General features: G+C 42.2%; 1 protein-coding gene across 1 annotated transcript in view; it reads left to right on the forward strand.

Annotated features, from left to right (window-relative positions):
• Positions 1 to 496: 496 nt before the first annotated feature.
• The window catches only part of GMPS (guanine monophosphate synthase), a 67,067-nt gene continuing 48,246 nt past the window's right edge, over positions 497 to 19,317 (forward strand). The window contains 1 exon segment of the mRNA NM_001131091.1: positions 497 to 763. Within this exon segment, the coding sequence (NP_001124563.1) occupies positions 737 to 763 (27 nt within the window). The 5' untranslated portion in view covers positions 497 to 736.

Raw genomic sequence — 19,317 nt, forward strand, 5'->3', positions numbered from 1 at the left:
TACAATGACATCCTTGAGACATGGCCACGGAACTTTCCAAAGCAGCCTTGGCCTCCCTCATGTCCAACAACCTGAGATAAGGCCACGCCACCAGCTAAGAGTCCCGCCAGGGGCCCAGCTCTCAGGAGGCCTCTTCGGTGCCGCCAGCCTCCCGCAGTCGTCCAAGGTAGCCGGCAAATCCGGTAGCAGCAAACTAGCTCGGATTCGGCTTCGGTTTTTCTCCTGGCCGGCGCCACAGGCCCCTCCTCCCGGGGCGGGCTCCTCGGTGCGAGGGCAGGAGGGGCGGAGCCGGTGGATGCCGCGGGCTCCTCCTCCCAAGGGCGGGCCGCCGGACACCCGGCCGGCTTTGCCGGCGGGGACCGGGCTGGGGGCGGGGCCGGGCGCCGCGAGCCCCTCCTCTCGAGGGCCGGCCGGTTTGGCGGTGGCTGCGGAGGGTAGCTGAGGCTCGGCTGCCAAGCCGAACGGGCTCTGGCTCCTCCCAGTGGCCGGCCGGGGCGGAAGCAGGAGGCGGGGGCAGCGTGCGCGCTGCTGGTCTTCTCTCCCGCGGCGCTGGGGCCCGCGCTCCGCTGCTGTTGCTCCATTCTGCGCTTTTCTGGCGGCTGGCTCCTCTCCGCTGCCGGCTGCTCCAGGACCAGGCCTCCTTCTCAACCTCGGCCCGCGGCGCCGACCCTTCCGGCACCCTCCCGCCCCGTCTCGTACTGTCGCCGTTACCGCCGCGGCCCCGGCCCTGGCCCCGATGGCTCTGTGCAACGGAGACTCCAAGGTCAGCGTGGGGGTCCCTGCAGCACCGCATCCCGGCGGAGGCGAGGCTCCCGAACCGGGGAGCCACCCCGCGGGGCCCTTCCCCACCCCCTTCCCGCAGCCCGTCCGCGCAGCCCTGCGGCCCGGGCAGCCACGCGTCGGAGAGTCCCTGGTCGGGGCCTGTGGCATGTTTTTTCTCGGGAGCGGCGATGCTTTGTTGATTCTGTCTGCGTGTCGAGGTCCGGGCGTCGGGGAGGGCATCAGCTCCCCGCGGCCGCGTCGCTGGCCCCCGCCTCCCCCGCGCCGCTGTGGGGCGCAGAGCCCGCGAGCGCGGCGCGAGGGTGGGGGTAGGGAGGCGAGGGGGCTTGTGTGTCTGCGTGTCAGGGTGGGAGCATCCTCGGCTCCCACCGCGTCCCTTTGGGAGGCTGGGGGCCCGTTGTGGCGATCCCGGGGCCCGCCGAAGGCAGGGCAGGGTCGGGGCCTCCTGTGCGGCGTTGGAGCTGGGCCGGCCTCTGGTCTTCCCGCCACCCCGTTTCCCGCCTGCCCTCGGCGAGGCCCGCTCCATTCCCCCCGCCAGCCCTCCGCGGCGGTTAGGCCGGTTCTGGACGAACCCTGCGGAGCTGCACCGTCTTCCCCCAACCCCCACGCCCCTGCAGGCCCGCGTGAGGGCTGGTGGCTCCAGGGTCGCGCACTCCGTTTTCCCTCCCCGCTTCCTTCTCAGAGAGGAAAGGGTGTGTGTCCAGGTCCCGCCCCCGTCCAGCTTGCTCCCTGTTGAGCTTGCTGGTTTGCGGGGTAACCCGCTTCCCCGCCTTTGGGGTCCCTCCCCGGGACGCGAGCCTTGCCAGCTCGCCCGAGGGCTGGGCAGTCCGGAGTTCCGGAGGGCTGGGCAGTCCGGAGTTCCGGAGTGCTGGAAAAGTTACCGCCTTGACGTACCCGGCGGGGAGAGCACGTTTGACCGCTTCTGCTCATCTCGCCTCCAACTCACTTTTTTCTTAGACCGTTCCTCTTACTTTCGTCCCGCTTCTGAATTGGGCACCTTCGCTTTCACCTCTGTATTAAAATTTTCATTGACCTGGAGTTCTTTCCGACCTTCACTAAGTCAGTTTTGCCAGCGGGAAACCGTGCAGTTTTGAATTGCGATTTGAGTAAGATATACCTCCTCCTGTACGCTGTTGAGGGCCTAGCTTTAGGAAAAAACTTAATTAAATTTCATCCGGGGGGGTGGGATTATATACTTCGAGTGGGATTTGGTGCTCTACGTCAGATAGTAGTGCCTTGTTCAGGCAGAATTGTAACATTGTTTTTAAAAGGTGGTGCTCAAGGGTCACATCTTAGGAGGTCCTCTTGAACGGTTGCTTAGCACCCGGTAATCATTCAAAAAGTATTTGTCGAACAGTGAGTAAAAGATTATAAGGTAGCTGATTTTAACTCTTTTAAACCAAGGCACCAGTGGTGCTTAGGTCCAGGGAGCTCTTAAGACACAAACCTTTAGTTTCTGACCTAAGGAGCAAATGTAAACCCCATTGTCCAGCTCTTTCCCGATTACTAGTCGACTTGCAAAGCATTTTTCTGCCTAGTTTTGAGCCTTACAACTCATTGGAAAGATTCGTGTTTATGCTGATAGATGAAATAACTGGTGTTAGAAGGACTGAAATTTAATTTATGGGCTTTGAAAAATACATAGTGCATTTGAGAGGAGTATTTTCACAAAACTAAGTGACAGGAAAGTATAAGATTTGTTTCCAGAGTATATAAGAGGATTTTTCTTTTTCCTAACTGGTATTTTTTCTTTATTTTGCTCGAGTTGGAATGACAAAGATAATCTTATCAGTTTGCTATATTTGAGCCTAAGGTGAATTAATTTTATTTCAAGGTTCTTTATGTTTTATAGCATAATTAAACATTTTAAAAACTATGTTAACAATTAATTGTGGACTGAATTGGAAGCATTTTCAAGAGGAACTTCTGGAGAATTAACATATTTCATCAAATCTGTGACTATTATATGTACCCCTGAGGAATAAAGTCCTGACAAACCATAACATGCCATTGATCATGAACATTTTAAGTAAAGAGATATTAAATATGGGGAAATACCTTATATCACCTACTTTATTATGCCTATTTCTAAGAGGCCCACCTGGAAATAAGTAGGAGTCTTATTTTCCATAGCCTACCACTGAACCACCTTTCCCTTGGGAGGAAAAGCTTACTTTGTGCATTGATTGGGCCTTTGCTGTGTGTATCTTAGTTCATAAATTAAAAGTTGGGCAAGAGCTGGTTTTGATTCCTGTTTCTGGTACATTTCAGTTATCAGGATTTTCTAAAACAGCATTTTTGCATGATAGAAACTACAGAGGGGCCTAAAAGCTATAAAAGCATTTGGGTTATTTTAAGTATTTTTTATACACAATATTTTATTTAATTTTTAATTTATATTATTTTTTTGAGACAGGATCTTGCTCTGTCACCCAAGCTGGAGTGCAGTGGTGTGATCACAGCTCACTGCTGCCTTGACTTCTTTAGCCTCCTGAGTAGCTGGAAGTACAGGCGTGGATCATCCTGCCCTGCTAATTTTTATTTTTTGTAAAGACAGGTCTCGCTATGTTGCTCAGGCTGGTCTGGAACTCCTGGGCTCAAGCTATCCTCCCACTTTAGCGTCCCACAGTGCTGGGATTACAGTAGTGAGCCACTGTGCCTGGCCAGCATTTTATTTATTTAAATTTTTTATTTCCGTATGTTATTGGGGAACAGGTGTTGTTAGGTTACATGAGTAAGTTCTTTTTTTTTTTTTTTGAGATGGAGTCTAGTTTTGTCGCCCAGTCTGGAGTGCAGTGGTGCGATCTCGGCTCACTGCAAGCTCTGCCTCCTGGGTTCACGCAGTTCTGCTGCCTCAGCCTCCCAAGTAGCTGGAACTACAGGTGCCCGCTACCACTCCCGGCTAATTTTTTTGTATTTTTAGTAGAGACAGGGTTTCACCGCGTTAGCCAGGATGGTCTTGATCTCCTGGCCTCGTGATCCGCCTGCCTCAGCCTCCCAAAGTGCTGGGATTACAGGCATGAGCTACCACGCCCGGCCATGAGCAAGTTCTTTAGTGGTGATTTGTGAGATTTTGGTGCACCCATCACCCGAGCAGTATACACAACACCCAGTATGTAGTCTTTTATCCCTCACCCGCTTCCCACCCTTTCCCCCTGAGTCTCCAGAGTCCATTGTGTCATTCTTATGCCTTTGCATCCTCACAGCATAGGTGATCAGCTTTTCTTTAAAAACTTTTTATTATGGCAAGGGTGTATTTGACATAGTAACTTGAGTTTTATTAAGGCAGCATTATCAGAAGAGTGCTTTGGGTGACTTGTCAAGTTTCCTACTCTTTTCCCCTGTCTAAGGGTGAAACTCCTCGTTGGAGTAAAGGTGGTACCTGTCCTATCACCTTCATTGAGAGGTTATCACTAGGTTATATCATACTTGGATGAAAGATGTTTTATAAACACTCCCTTAGTGATTGCATGTGATACAGAATCTTTAATGGCATTTAATAATGTTAATTTTAAGTTTGGAATTTCCAAATTTAAGATTTTGAATGGAATGGGAGTATAACTTGGGATTTTTATCTGGGATGTACTGAGAATTAAACAACTGTATCACCTTTTGTCACAACTTAGTAAATTTTTTAGTTAGATAAAAGTTAGATTTTTCAGATTTTATTCCGTTAGGCTATTCATTTACAGTGGAAGAACTGCTGCAGACAAAAGGAATGGTTTTTAGTGTAGTATGTTTTTAGACCTGAAAGGTTTTGAAGTTTCTCCAGGAATCTCGGATGACATTGCCTTTAGCGTGGGCCAACTTGTCACTTAAGGAAAATAATTCAGTCTTTTAAGAATTTTTACAAAAAGTATAGACTTGTCCTATACTTGTACAAATGCATTTGATACTTTTTTAAGGTTAATGAATTACATTCCAAAGGATGTTGTTTGAAGTAAAGAATAATTATTTGCTACCCAGAATAATCAAATTTTACTGTTGTGGTACATTCTTAAACTTTCTTTTCTTTTTTTTTTTTTTTTTTTGAGACAGTCTGGCTCTGTTGCCCAGGCTGGAGTACAGTGGCACGATCTTGGCTCACTGCAACCTCCGCCTCCCTGATTCAAGTGATCCTTGTATGGTCCTTGTACCTCCACCACCCAAGTAGCTGGGATAACAGGCGTGTGCCACCATATCCGGCTAATGTTATATTTTTAGTAGAGACAGGGTTTCACCATGTTGGCCAGGCTGGTCTCGAACCCCTGACCTCAAGTGAGTCGCCCACCTTGGCCTCCCAGAGTCGTGGGATTACAGGTGTGAACCACTGTGCCTGGCCTTAAACCTTGTGTTTTGTTTTGTTTGTTTTTGAGACAAAGTCTTGCTCTGTCACCCAGGCTGGAGTGCAGTGGCATGATCTCCCCTCATTGCAACCTCCGCCTCCCAGGCTCAAGCAATTCTCCTGACTCAGCCTCCCGAGTAGCTGGGACTAAATGCGCATGCCGCCGTGCCTGGCTAACTTTTGTATTTTTAGTAGAGATGGGGTTTCACCATGTTGCCCAGGCTGGTCTCGAACTCCTGGGCACAGGTGATCTGCCTGCCTCGCCTCCCAAAGTGCTAAGATTATAGGCGTGAGCCATTGTGTCTGGCCCTGACCTTAAACTTTGTTTTTATGCCTCTTTCTAACCTAAACCATATTTAGATGCTGAAAATGAATGAAAGTGTCAGGGTTAATGCATAATTCTGAAGCACTTTGTGAATCAACAGAAAAGTAATTGTTTCATAGAATTTTAAATCTTTGTGTGGCATATACAATTCTAGGTTGTGTAGAATATTTTTTTCATGCTTATTGTGGAATAAAGATGCTTCTGTATTTGCTCAAGAATGATGGCGGTTAGAAAAATTGCCTTATTATAGTAAAAACATAACAGTCAATTGGTTTTCTTGTTGGTGGATCCTTGCTATGGCTGAGGTTTATGGTTTTGAGGACCTAGGAGATTATATAGTTAAGTCTATACGCTCATTAAGATTGTTATAATGTGAAAGGGAATAAGATCTCTAAATTGGGGCACATTAGCATAAAAAAAGAAGGTGTGGAAAATTTAAATTTATAATAATTGCTGCAAAATAAAATATTACATACAAAAAATTGTAGATTTACACAATACAATTAGTAAGTTAATGGTAAAACTCCTGTAGCAAGAGTGTTCAGATTACTGTCTTCTGGACATTATACACAGGGACATATAACATCTCTTTCCTGCATGTGTTACACAAATACCCCATATTTCCCAGTGACCCAGCTTATAATGGCTTCGAGGCTCCTTTGCATCTTGCAAGGTGAGGAGTGGCTGTAACACAACTGGGAGGTACACTGAGTAGCCGGCAGGAACAGCAACTTCAGATATTTCTCCTGTCATCACCCAAGACTAGATAGAGTTAGCTATCCTTAATTGCCTGTGTCCAAGAGTACTTGATTTTATTAGAAAAGAGTCAGGAAAGATGTGTTACCAGTATTTGGCATTCAGACTGAACGAGAAGTTAAAAATGAGAACCATGTTTACTATGCTTGCAACCCACACAACACTAGACAAAGCCATAGCCGAAGGTGGTATTAGATATAAGGTGAAAGTTTAACAAACCTGTCCTATTTTACTTTAAGGCAGTTATTCATAGTATGTTGTTAAAAAGGAAAATCTGAGACAAATGTTAAGCTGGGTGGGATATCGGAATAACAGATGTACATCAGGAGAGTCCTGGGCAGACTGGACCATATGGTCACTCCAGTTATAGAGCACATATTGTTCTGAGTTTGGCTCTGATTTCTCCCCAGTGATGTGTATTTAAAATTTGGCTAAAATTTAAGTCTAGTGTGTATACATTAGCATTATTTTTCTGAGTGAATTATATAATGAGTATTATTCTAAAATTCTTGAAAATTGAGTGTCATTAATTATCTGTGTTTTAAAAGTGGTGAGCCAGCAGTACTGAACCTGACCGAAAGGTAAGATGATCTTCTCTAGTCTGCTATAACACTTGCAAGGGATGTTTCCCAAACCTTTAAAGCTGCCTGGACATGTGAAGTTTTCTGTTTAGTTACTCCTGTTTGTCACTGGAAAAACAGTAACCTTTTAATCTCAAAACTCACAGCGGTCCATGTAAATTTAATTTCTACCTCATTTGCAATTTGGAGAACAAGTCTCAGTAATTCTCCTGAATCCTATTATGAATGTAAATTTAGGACTCCAGATTTCTAAAATTCTACTTTGGACAAATTTTGGATCAATGATCTCTGATTAATTTGGGAAATTTTAGATGAACAAAAGTACCTGTAGATATATCATTATTTTGATGTTATTGGTAGTAGTAGAACTTTATTATACTTATTATTTGGCAAGCAAATTAAAAGAAATTTTAGTCAACATCCATGTCCACAATCTGGATTCTACCATTTACTTTTCCTAAAAAAATTTTTATAACAGCTTTATTGAGATATAATTGACACACCATGTACTTTGCTTATTTAAAGTATCCAACCCCATAGTTCTTAGTGTATTCACAGATTTGTACAACCATCACCCCCCATTTGTACAGTCAATTTTAAAACATTCTCATCCCCCCTCCCAAAAAAAAACCTCTACCCTTTAGCAAGGGTCCCCATTTTCCTGCAACCACTCCTCCCTCCCAATCCTAGTCAACCACAAATTCATTTTCTGTCTGTAGATTTGCCAATTGTCTTAGTCTGTTGGGGCCGCTAAAACAAAATACCAGAAACTGAGTGGCTTATGAACAACAAAAATTTCTCACAATTCTGAACGCTGAGAAGTTCAAAATCAAGGGACCTGCAGATTCAGTGCCTGGTGAGGGCCCACTTCCTGGGTCATAGAAGTGCTTGATGCTGTGTCCTCACCTTGGGGCTTTTTTTTTTTTGAGACAGAGTCTCACTAGTACAGTGGCGCGATCTCAGCTCACCGCAACCTCCGCCTCCTGGATTCAAGCCATTCTCCTTCTTCAGCCTCCCAAGTAGCTGGGCATGCGCCACCATGCCCAGCTAATTTTTGTATTTTTAGTAGCAACGGGGTTTTGCCATGTTGACCAGGCCGGTCACGAGCTCCTGACCTCAGGTGATCCACCCGCCTTGGCCTCCCAAAGTGTTAGAATTACAGGCGTGAGCCACCGTGCCCAGCCCCTAGGGCCTTTTTTATAAGGGTACTAATCCTACCCGTGTGGGCTCTGCCCTCATGCTCTACCCACCTCCCAAAGACCTCACCTCTTAATATTATCACATTGGTGATTAGGTTTCAACATACGAATTTTAGGGGGACACAAACATTCAGACCATAGCACCTATTTTGGACATTTTGTGACTAGAATCTTAAAATATATGGTGTTTTGTGGCTTTCACTTAGCATAATGCTTTCAAGGTTCATCTTGTAGCATGTATAAGTACTTTATTCCTTTTTATTACCTGCTAATATTCCATTGTATGTATACCACCTTATATTTATCCACTCATCAGTTGATGAACATTGGGTTGTTTTCACTCTGAATATTATGAATAATGCTGCCATGGACATTTCTGTATAAGTTTTTATCTAGACAAAAGTCTTCATGCTCTTGATTATATACCTAGGAGTGGAATTTCTGGGTCATATAGTGACTCTGTTTAAACTTTTAGTGAACTGTCAAAGACTGTTTTCCAAAGAAGCTGCAACATTTTATATTTCTGTCTGCTGTGTAGCAGTTTATGTCAGGATTCTCCAGAAAAACAGTAGGCTATAGATAGATAAATAGATAATAGATATGTATATAGAGAGATATATGAGAGGAAATTTGTTAGGGGAATTGGCTGACGCGATTATGGAGGCTGAGAAGTCCCACGATAGACTGTCTGCAGGCTGGAGAACCCACCAAGCTGGTAGCATTACTTAGTGTAAGTCCGAAGACCTGAGAATCGGGAGTCCATGGTGTAATTCTCAGTCTGAGTCTGAAGGCCTGAGAACCTTGGTGGGAGAGGGATGGGGGGAGGGTGATGGGAGAGTGGCTGCTGGTGCAAGTCCTAGAATCCGAAGGCCACATCCTGAAGTTCTTATATACAAGGGCAGAAGGTGTCCTAGCTCCAGAAGGGAGATAATTCGACTTTCCCCTGCCTTGACTTTGTTCTGCCCTAGTCTCAGCTGTTGGATAATGCCTGCCCACATTGGATGAGGGTGGATCTTCCTTTCTCAGTCTACTGATTCAAATGCCAGTCTCTCCTGGAAACACCCTCAGAGACATACCCAGAAATAATCCTTTACTAGCTATCTGGGTATTATTAGTCTAGTCAAGTTTATACCTGAAATTAGCCATCACAATTTCTCCACATCCTTTTCTGCACTTGTCTTTTTTTTTTTTTTTTCCGAGACAGAGTCTCTGTCACCCAGGCTGGACTGCAGTGGTGCTATCTCGGCTCACTGCAGCCTCCACCTACCCAGTTCAAACAATTCTCCCACTTCAGCCTCCCAAGTAGCTGGGATTACAGGCATCCACCACCACACTGGCTAATTTTTGTACTTTTAGTGAGTTGAGGTTTTCCCACGTTGGTCAGGCTGACCTCGAACTCCTGATCTCAGGTGATCCGCCTGCCTCGGCCTCTCAAAGTGCTGGGATTACAGGCATGAGCTACCACGCCTGACCCACTTGTCTTTTTGATTATAGCCATCAGAGTAGCTGTGAAGTGGGATCTCATTTTGGCTTTGATTTGCATTTCCCTAATGACTGGTTATGTGCATTTTTTTCACGTGCTTATTGGCCATTTCTGTATTTTCTTTGGAGAAATGTCTGTTCAGGTCTTTTCCCCTTTTTTTTTTTTTTTTTTTTTTTTTTGAGGGGGAGTCTTGCACTGTTGCCCAGGCTGGAGTGCAGTGGTGCGATCTCGGCTCACTGCAACCTCCACCTTCTGAGTTCAAGCAATTCTCCTGCCTCAGCCTCCCAAGTTGCTGGGATTTCAGGTGCCTGCCACCATGCCCAGCTAATTCTTTTGCCCATTTTAAAATTGGATTATTTTTCTTTTTTATTGAGGTTTTTTTTTTTTTTTTTGAGACAGAGTCTCGCTCTTTCGCCCAGGCTGGAGTGCAGTGGTGTGATCTCGGCTCACTGCAACCTCTGCCTCCTGGGTTCACACCATTCTCCTGCCTCAGCCTCCGGAGTAGCTGGGACTACAGGCGCCCACCACCACGCCCAGCTAATTTTTTGTATTTTTTTTAGTAGAGATGGGGTTTCACCATGTTAGCCAGGATGGTCTTGATCTCCTAACCTCGTGATCCGCCTGCCTCCCAAAGTGCTGGGATTATAGGCGTGAGCCACCACGCCCAGCCTTTATTGAATTTTAAGAGTTTTTTTTTTTTAAGTATAGAGATAAGTTTCTTATCAATATGATTAGTGATTATTTTCTGCCATTCTGTAGATTATCTTTTTACACTTTCTTAATGGTGTTCTTTGAAGCACCAAAACCTTTAATTTTGAGGCTTAATTTATTTATTCTTTTGTCACTTTTGTTTTTGATGTCATCTAAAAAACTGTTGGCCTCATTCAATACATATCACAAAGATTTGTGTAATTACCTATGTTTTCTTATAAAAGTTTTATAGTTTTTGCTCTTATTTATGTCTTTGTTTCATTTTTAGATAATTTTTGTATCTTTTCTAAGGTGGGTTTAATCTGACTTAGGGTTTTTTAACAGACTGGCTCTTAGATTTGGATGATTGTTGGCCTTGTTATTGACCATGGCAGAGCTTGACCATGAGTGCCCCGAAGGCTGAGGGTAACAGTTGCTCATTGTAGTATCTTTTTGTATCAGTTTTTCCTCTTTAGTATCAGTTTGTGGAGAGAGGTGGTAGTTTAAAAAACTCACTAATAGGTGTTTTGTTTTGCTTGTTTTTATTGTGGTAAAATGTACGTGCAGTGAAGTACATAGATCTTTAAGTATGTAGTTTGAGTTTTGACATATATATGTACTCATGTAACCATCACCCCAATCAAGATATAGAACATTTCTGTCACTCACAACATTCCCTTGAACAATAAATAGAATCAGAAGCACTCTGGATTTAACGAAGTTGTTTTTAAAAAATGCAAACTTGGTATTGGTGCAGTATTTTTAAGTTAAAAGTTTTTTTAGTTATTAAGAAAATCTCTATCGGTTTGTCTGTTAGGCGTATTATCTTGCCTAAGGTGGTACATCTTGGGTTAACCACGTCTGGCTCTCTAGAGGTTAATAGTGCTTCTCAGTGGTTTCTTTTCTCTGATGTCTTTCCTTCATTAGTTACCCTCTTATTAAAAGAAAAACATGTGCGTTTGTATTTTAATGTCTGAAGCTAAAGAATCAGTGTAATGTTTATCATAAAGACAAAGTCACAGAGAGATGACCATAATTATAGACATTTTGTACAGTTTTGACTTACATTCTTATGTATTTCTGTTAGCAAAGGCGGAATCAAAATATGTTATTAATATTTATTTATTGTATATACTTATGGGGTACAATGTGATGTTTTGACGAAGTGTTATTAATTAAGAGCCTGCTATGGATGCTTTGATATTAGTTTTTTGTTTGTTTTTTCTTTTTGAGACGGAGTTTTGCTATTGTTGCCCAGGGCGGAATGCAATGGCGTGATCTTGGCTCACTGCAACCTCTGCCTCCCGGGTTGAAGGGATTCTCCTGCCTCAGCCTCCCAAGTAGCTGAGATTACAGGCATGTGCCACCATGCCCAGCTAATTTTGTATTTTTAGTAGAGACAGGGTTTCTCCATGTTGGTCAGGCTGGTCTCAAACTCCCAACCTCAGGTGATCCGCCCACCTCGGCTTCCCAAAGTGCTGGGGTTACAGGCGTGAGCCACTGCTCCCGGCCTGATACTAGTTTTTTAAATGTTACTTAAGCTGGTGGTAGAAATGTCTTCACAAAGGCATATGATGATACTAGTTTTTAAAATTGTACTGTGGCATTTCAGTTAGCTATTGCCACGGTAATGCTGATTAACAATCACAAAATGTAAGTGGCGTACAAACATAAGCACTTATTTTTTGCTCATGAGTTTGTGGGTCAGCTGACATTGCTCAGCTCCACTTGATCTTGTCCTTTTCCTGAGACTAGTACACTCATGATGTTCTCATGGTGGCAGAAGTCTAAGAGGCAAGTGGAAACATTAAGACTGCTTAAAGCAGCACGGCCTGGTGGCTCACACCTGCAATCCCAGCACTTTGGGAGGCTGAGGTGGGCATATCACTTGAGCTCAGGAGTTTAGAACAGTCTGGGCAACATGAGGAAACCCTGTCTCTACTAAAAATACAGAACATTAGCCAGGCGTGGTGGTGCACTCATGGGTGGTCCCAGCCACTTGGGAGACTGAGCTGGGAGGATTGCTTGAGCCTGGAAAGCAGAGGTTGCAGTGAGCTGAGGTCGCACCACTGCACTCCAACGTGGGTGACAGAGTGAGACCCTGTCTCAAAAAAAAAAAAAAAATAAATGAAGACTGCTTAAGACTTGGTGTACTATGACTTCTGCCCTCATTATATTGGCCAAAGCAAGTCTTGTGCTTGAGCCCAGTGACAAAGGTGAGGAAGTATGTTCTATCTATAACAGGACAAGCTGCAGACTTAAGTGATAAAATCATGGGTACAGGGAATGATGAAGAATTAGGGCCAACGATGTTATATACGGAAAATTGAAAACATTTGCATAAGTACAGTGAAGAGTATAATGATCTCTCATGTCCCTATCCAGTTCAGCAGTTATCAACATGTGACCAGTCTTTCATTCATGTTTATGTAGTGCATCACGGTAAGAGAGTTACATATGTCTGGTTGTCTGTTTTTGTATGTTAAGCTGCACTGGTTTGAGATGTTACTAGCTTATCCATCATTATCAGTTTTCTCATTAACCTTTGACTTAATGGTTTTAATAGCCACCGTTCAGTGCTTCTCAAACATCTGCAATGAAGACCATTTAAAAAACATTTCCAGTACTGAGGACTGCTACTTTTGTAAAATACAATAAATTTCTAGACAAATGAAAATTTAAAATCTAATATATTTTAAAAGCTCCCAATTTTTATTATAGATGCAACAGAAATAAAATTACTTTGTCAACTTGTTATGCAAATTTATGGATGCTTATATAAAACTTATGGATTCTTTTTTTGTCATGAACTGGTAACAGTTTGCTTAAAAACGTTCCTTCACTAACTGTGTGGTTACCCTAGTAGAGTCAGAATACATGCTTGATTCATTCTCAGTATTAATATTATTTTACCAATTTTGTAAATAGTTTTTTCAGATTTTATTCATTATTTCCAATGATGCAATTAATGTATGCTGTATAATAGAAAGGGTCGTATGTAGAAAAGAGACTGCGTTTATGAAGTACAGAAACATCTTGAAAAATGGACCACATACTACCACATACTAAATATTTGTGAAATTGTGACACTCTATTACTTGAAGTTTAATTTTTTTTCTTTTTCTTCTTGAGAAAGAGTCTCACTCTGTCGCCCAGGCTGGAGTGCAGTGGTACTATCTCAGCTCACTGCAGCTTCTGCCTCCTGGGTTCAAGCCATTCTCATGCCTCAGGCTCCTGAGTAGCTAAAACTGTAGGCGTGCGCCACCACGCCTAGCTAATTTTTTTTTGTATTTTTAATAGAGATGGGGTTTCACCATGTTGCCCAGGCTGGTCTCAAACTCCTGAGCTCAAGGGATCCACTCGCCTCAGTCTTCCAAGGTGCTAGGATTACAGACATGAGCCACTGTGCCTAGCCTAATTTTTTCTTAAGGAAAAAAATGTATAAATGTGCTAATATTTTAGGAATAGTGATCACATGATAATCAAAATTGAGAGTGTTCACCAATTCAGTATATTTAGAAAAATATAGCCCTTTGATTATCTTTCATCTCTTCATAAAAACTGTCTTGTATTTTAAGATCATCTTTATTAGTGCACTGATAGTATGGGAAGACAAACTGAAAAGAACGAGTCAGAGTTTGGGTATCCATCTGTATTGTTTTCATTTCTTCGCTTCTTTGCAAGATGCCTTTGGTTCTTCATGCAAACAGGCTACACATGTGCACATACTTGAAATCACCTTCAAAAGTAATTTTTGTTAAAATACTAGATCTCAGTCACCTCAGGAATGCAGAGTGAGTCAGGACAACTAAAGGTGAATGTAAGAAAAAACCCGAGGAGTTTAACAGAACAACTAATCAGACTGAATATAGTTCAGAACTTTTCCTTCTAGTATTTTAATAGTTTGACAACAGTTTTTACTGAATGTTTACCCTTTTCAAAATTGTGTATGTTGCCAGCTTTAGGAAACAAGCAGGTTGATTCGGGCTGATTGATATTGGTTTAAACCTACCCAAAGATAACCTTGTTCCTCAGTTGGCTAATGCTTGTTATTGAATAGAAAAACTAGCTATAATAAATATTTTAATCTTTATTATATTAATATATTAATATTAAAAGGATTTAAATATCATGAGGCAGGCCAGGCATGGTGGTTAACACCTGTAATCCCAGCACTTTGGGAGGCTGAGGCGGGTGGATCACCTGAGGTCAGGAGTTCAAGACCAGCCTGGCCAACATGGTGAAACCCCGTCTCTACTAAAAATACAAAAATTAGCTGGGCATGGTGGTGGACTCCTGTAATCTCAGCTACTTCGGAGGTTGAGGCAGGAGAATCACTTGAACCTGGGAGGCGGAGGTTGCAGTGAGCCGAGATTGCACCACTGCACTCCAGCCTGGGCAACAGAGCGAGACTCTGCCTCCAGAAAAAAAAAAAAGAAAAAAAATCACGAGGCAAAGAACAGTATACTTTCATTTTAGTCAACAGTGCCAACTTTTTGTAGTTACTTGAGAACTGGTCACATACGTATATTGTGTCAACAAAATAGTATTGCCTTAACTTTCTGGAAAGACAGGTCTTAGGATAATTGAAACTCACAGGTCTTAGGATAATTGAAACTCGAGGGGAAAATAGGCTTTGATTTCAAAGATTAAAAAATCAGATTAGAAATTGTGGCCCTGGACCAACTTTAAATTTCCCCTCAAATTTGAAGAAAAAGATAATAGAGAATTGTTCTATTTTCTTACCCCTAGTGTTCATAATGTACACATTACATACAGTAGAACTGTATTCAGTTTACCTGAGAAGATAGAATTCGTCAACCCAATTCCATGGTTAGGGTATGTGTATGGGGTTCTGGCTGTCTTTAGGTGGGTGCTAGAACTGGTATCTAAGTTGAAGCTAAATTGCTTTTTAGTTCATTGATTTAGATAGTGCATTCAGCTGTTCGTTATGTTCTGGGAAGGTGCCCACATGAACTTGAAAGGAGCTATTGGCCCTTTGTAGATAGGGTAGAAGAGAGTCTGGATTACTTTGAAAAACTAAGAGATGTGTTTGGTTAGCAAAAGAAGATGAAGCTGCAGTCAGAGGTACAAACTGGTTCAGTTAAGGAGGAAAAATAATTGAATTTGAAACAATATACATAACACGTAGAAACTAAATAGTAGTCTTTAACTAGCTTGAAATCTCATTAGGTAAAAGAGTTTTCTCAATGTATGAAGTTATTAACCAAGAGCAGTGAAAAGCTGAGATAACATATGTCAGTAGAGACTTGTATTTCCCAAGTCTATCAAACATTGAAAACTTAAACATAGTAATTTATTGAAGGCATTCCCATAGAATCCTATGTGTTGTGTACTCAGATTAAAGGAGATAGTGAAAATGAACTCAGATGAATTAAGTGATTGAAATTTTTGTTTATATTTAATATTTACACATTTGTTAATATAAGACTAATGGAACAAAAGTTAGTGATCATAATTTAGGCAAAATGAAACAGTTGGTAATTGGTAAGCATTGTTTATATGACCAAATGTAGATCTAATATTGTACATTATTACATCAGGGTATGTCTTGTGACTTCCAGATTTTTCTCAGGTATAAACACAGTTTTCTAAAGGCATTTTATACATTTGTTACCTAAAATGAACAACTGTGTAACTGTCAGCTATACCTAGAATTTTTTATCAGAAGTATTTCAGATTTTGGATTTTAGAGTATTTGTATTATACTTACTGTTTGAGTGCCACTAATCCAAAAATCCAAAATGCACCAGTGAACATTTCCTTTGAGCATCATATCAGTGCTCAAAATGTTTCGGATTTTTGGATTAAGGATGTTTAACCTGTATATAGAAAGAGACTTATTTAGACAAACTTGAAAGACTCATGTACTACTTACACATAGCGTTTTGTTTTGTTTTGTTTTATTCTATGTTTTGAGAGAGTCTCGCTCTGTCACAGCCCAGGCTGGAGTGCAGTGGCATAATCTTGGCTCACTGCAGCCTCCGCCTCATGGATTCAAGTGATTCTAGTGCCTCACCCTCCGGTGTAGCTGGGATTACAGACATGTGCTACCACGCCTGGCTAATTTTTCTATTTTTAGTAGAGATGAGGTTTTGCCACGTTGCCCAGGCTGGTCTCAAACTCCTGGCCTCAAGTGATCCTCCCATCTCAGCCTCCCAAAGTGCTGGGATTACAGGTGTGAGCTATGGCGCTCAGCCTTCAGTTGGTTTTTAAATGTTTTGCTGACTAAAATATTAAGGGATTGCACTTGTCCATTCATAATTGTAGGAATAATAAGTTGCTACACTTTTCTAGGGATCTTACTCAACTGTTTACAGAATACATAGAGAAATGGCGTACTTGGTGAGTTATATAAAAATCTAGCATGTCTGGCTGAGTGCGGTAGCTCACACCTGTAATCCCAGCACTTTGGGAGGCCGAGGCAGGTGGATCACGAAGTCAGGTGTTTGAGACCAGCCCAGCCAACACAGTGAAACCCCATCTCTACTAAAAATATGAAAAATTAGCCGGGCGTGGTGGCAGGTGCCTGTAATCCCAGCTCATCAGAAGGCTGAGGCAAGAGAATTGCTTGAACCTGGAAGGTGGAGGTTGCAGTGAGCTGAGATCGCGCCACTGCACTCTAGCCCGGGCTACAGTACAAGAGTCCATCTCAAAAAAAAAAAAAAATTTAGCATGTCTATTCCTGATGACTTTTTTTTTTTTTTTTTTTTTTTTGACATGGAGTCTTGCTCTGTCACCCAGGCTGGAGTGCAGTGATGTGATCTCCGCTCACTAGGTTTCACCATGTTAGCCAGGTTGGTCTCGATCTCCTGACCTTGTGATCCGCCCTCCTCGGCCTCCCAAAGTGCTGGGATTACAGGCGTGAGCCACCGTGCCCGGCCTCCTGATGACTTAGCTGGGCTCACCTCTGTTTCTTCCCTTGAAGCCTTGGGATGTCTTCCTGTTCTATGGGAAATTCCTTGAGACACACTGGGAATCCCTTTCCCTTAAGGAAAAGCTTTTCTGCAACTTTATGTAACTCAATATGAGTTAACATAATATTAACAATGGCAATGATAGTTGTGTCATTGGACTAGTGGAATTTTAAGATATTAATATTTAAGATATATTGTAATTTCAGAGATGTGTGGCTTCTTTCACTTGGCAAGTTTGAAATGATTCATTTATGTTTTGGGGATTTTTCAGCCGGAAAGGACAGCATACCACTCTGGAGCAATAGAGAATTTTAAAAGAGCAGTTTTGGCTAAAGAGTAGGCCAGGTTCTTATAGGTCTTGGGAAATATTTTGAGCTTTATTGAACAGTCTAAGGGGAAGTCACTGTAAGGTTTTGAGCAAAGGAAGATTTGAATCTGATTTTTTTTTCTTTCTTTTAAGCACACTGGCATGTTATCCAAACTCAGTATCACCAGTAATGGAACAAAATGACATTGTGTCTTTGCCACTGTATCATATCAACAGGAGGCATGATAACATTACCAATGTAAATTTCTTGTCAAATGTTTATCTAGAATCTGATCATGATACAACAAAGAGATCCAGTGTGGGACATTCTACAAAAAGCTGGTCTGATCTTTAAAAAAGGTCAATGCCATAAAAGACTATAAAAAGGTGAGGAGGTGAATAGTTGAAGGAGACAATGTATGACAATGTGTGTACTGTGTGTGTGGTCCTTGATAGATTATGGAATTTTTTAAAAACCATAAACACCTTGTTTTTGACAATTGGGGAAACTTATATGTAGATAATTATCAATGTTAACTTTCTTGGATGTGATAACGATATTGTAGTTACATAGGAGATTGTCCCTGTTTGTAGGAGATGCATGCTGAAAAGGTTTTGGGGGAGTGAAAGGTATACAGTTTATTTTTAAGTCGTTCAGGTGGAAAAAAGTATACGTAGATGGAAATAAAGCAAATACAGCAAAATGTTACTGATCATTGATATAGATGAAGAGTGGTGTTTATTGTACCAAACTTTCAACTTTTCTTTAGGTTAAAAATTTTTTAAATAAAAAAGGATAGGGTAGAACAACAGAACTACAGAGTCTTACTTTTTGATTTAACACTTTAGGTTCCAACTTCATTCAGTGTTATATGTGAGATGATGGCCTCTTATGAAAAACCTCAGTAAAATTGACCAACATTCCTTTATTTTAATTATTAAAAAATTTTTTAAGAGATAGGGTCTTGCTGCATTGCCCAGACTAGTCTCCAATTCCTGGGCTCCAGTAATCCCCCCTCCTTAGCCTAAAAAATTATGTGTGCTTTTAATTTAAAATACCCAAAGGCTTTTTTTTTTTTTTTTTTTAATCTAGTAATTTTGTTGGAGTATGTCTTAGGGTTGGTCATTCTGAGTTCATAGACTAATTTTGATTCATGTTCTCTCTTGCCTTGTGTAATTTTAAAAGTATCTTTTAGCTACTATAGAAATAGTAGCTAGTTTTGAGCTGAGGATGTCTTTCTTGCTTATTCTCATAGAGACATCATTGTGTTCTTTATTCCCTCTCTTTTTTATTTTTATTTTTTTGAGACAGGGTCTCGCTCTGTCACCCAGGCTGGAGTGCAGTGGCATGATTGTGACTCACTGTGGCCTCAACCTCCTGGGCTCCTCTCACCTCTGCCTCCCGAGTAGCTAGGACCACAGGCACATGCACCCACTCCCAGCTAATTTTTTTTTTTTTTTTGAGATGGAGTTTCACTCTTATTCAGGCTGGAGTGCAATGGTGTGATCTCAGCTCGCTGCAACCTTCACCTCCAAGGTTTGAGCAATTCTCCTGCCTCAGCCTCCCAAGTAGCTGGGATCACAGGCATGCACCACCACACCCAGATAATTTTGTATTTTTAGTAGAAATGGGGTTTTACCATGTTGGCCAGGCTGGTCTCGAACTCCTTACCTCAGGTGATTCACCCTCTTTGGCCTCCCAAAGTGCTGGGATTACAGGTGTGAGCCACAGCACCTGGCCTAATTTTTGTATTTTTTGTAGAGACAGGATTTCTTTATGTTACGCAGGCTGGTCTCGAACTCATGGGCTCAAGCAATCTGCCTCCCTCCACCACCGCCTCCCAAAGTTTTGGTATTACAGGCTTTAGTCACAGGGACCTGGCCTCCCTTTTTTTTTTACTTTTAGTAAGTTTGTATGGGATTTAACTTTTATA

Source organism: Pongo abelii, chromosome 2 (assembly GCF_028885655.2).
Source record: "Pongo abelii isolate AG06213 chromosome 2, NHGRI_mPonAbe1-v2.0_pri, whole genome shotgun sequence".
NCBI lineage: Eukaryota > Metazoa > Chordata > Mammalia > Primates > Hominidae > Pongo > Pongo abelii.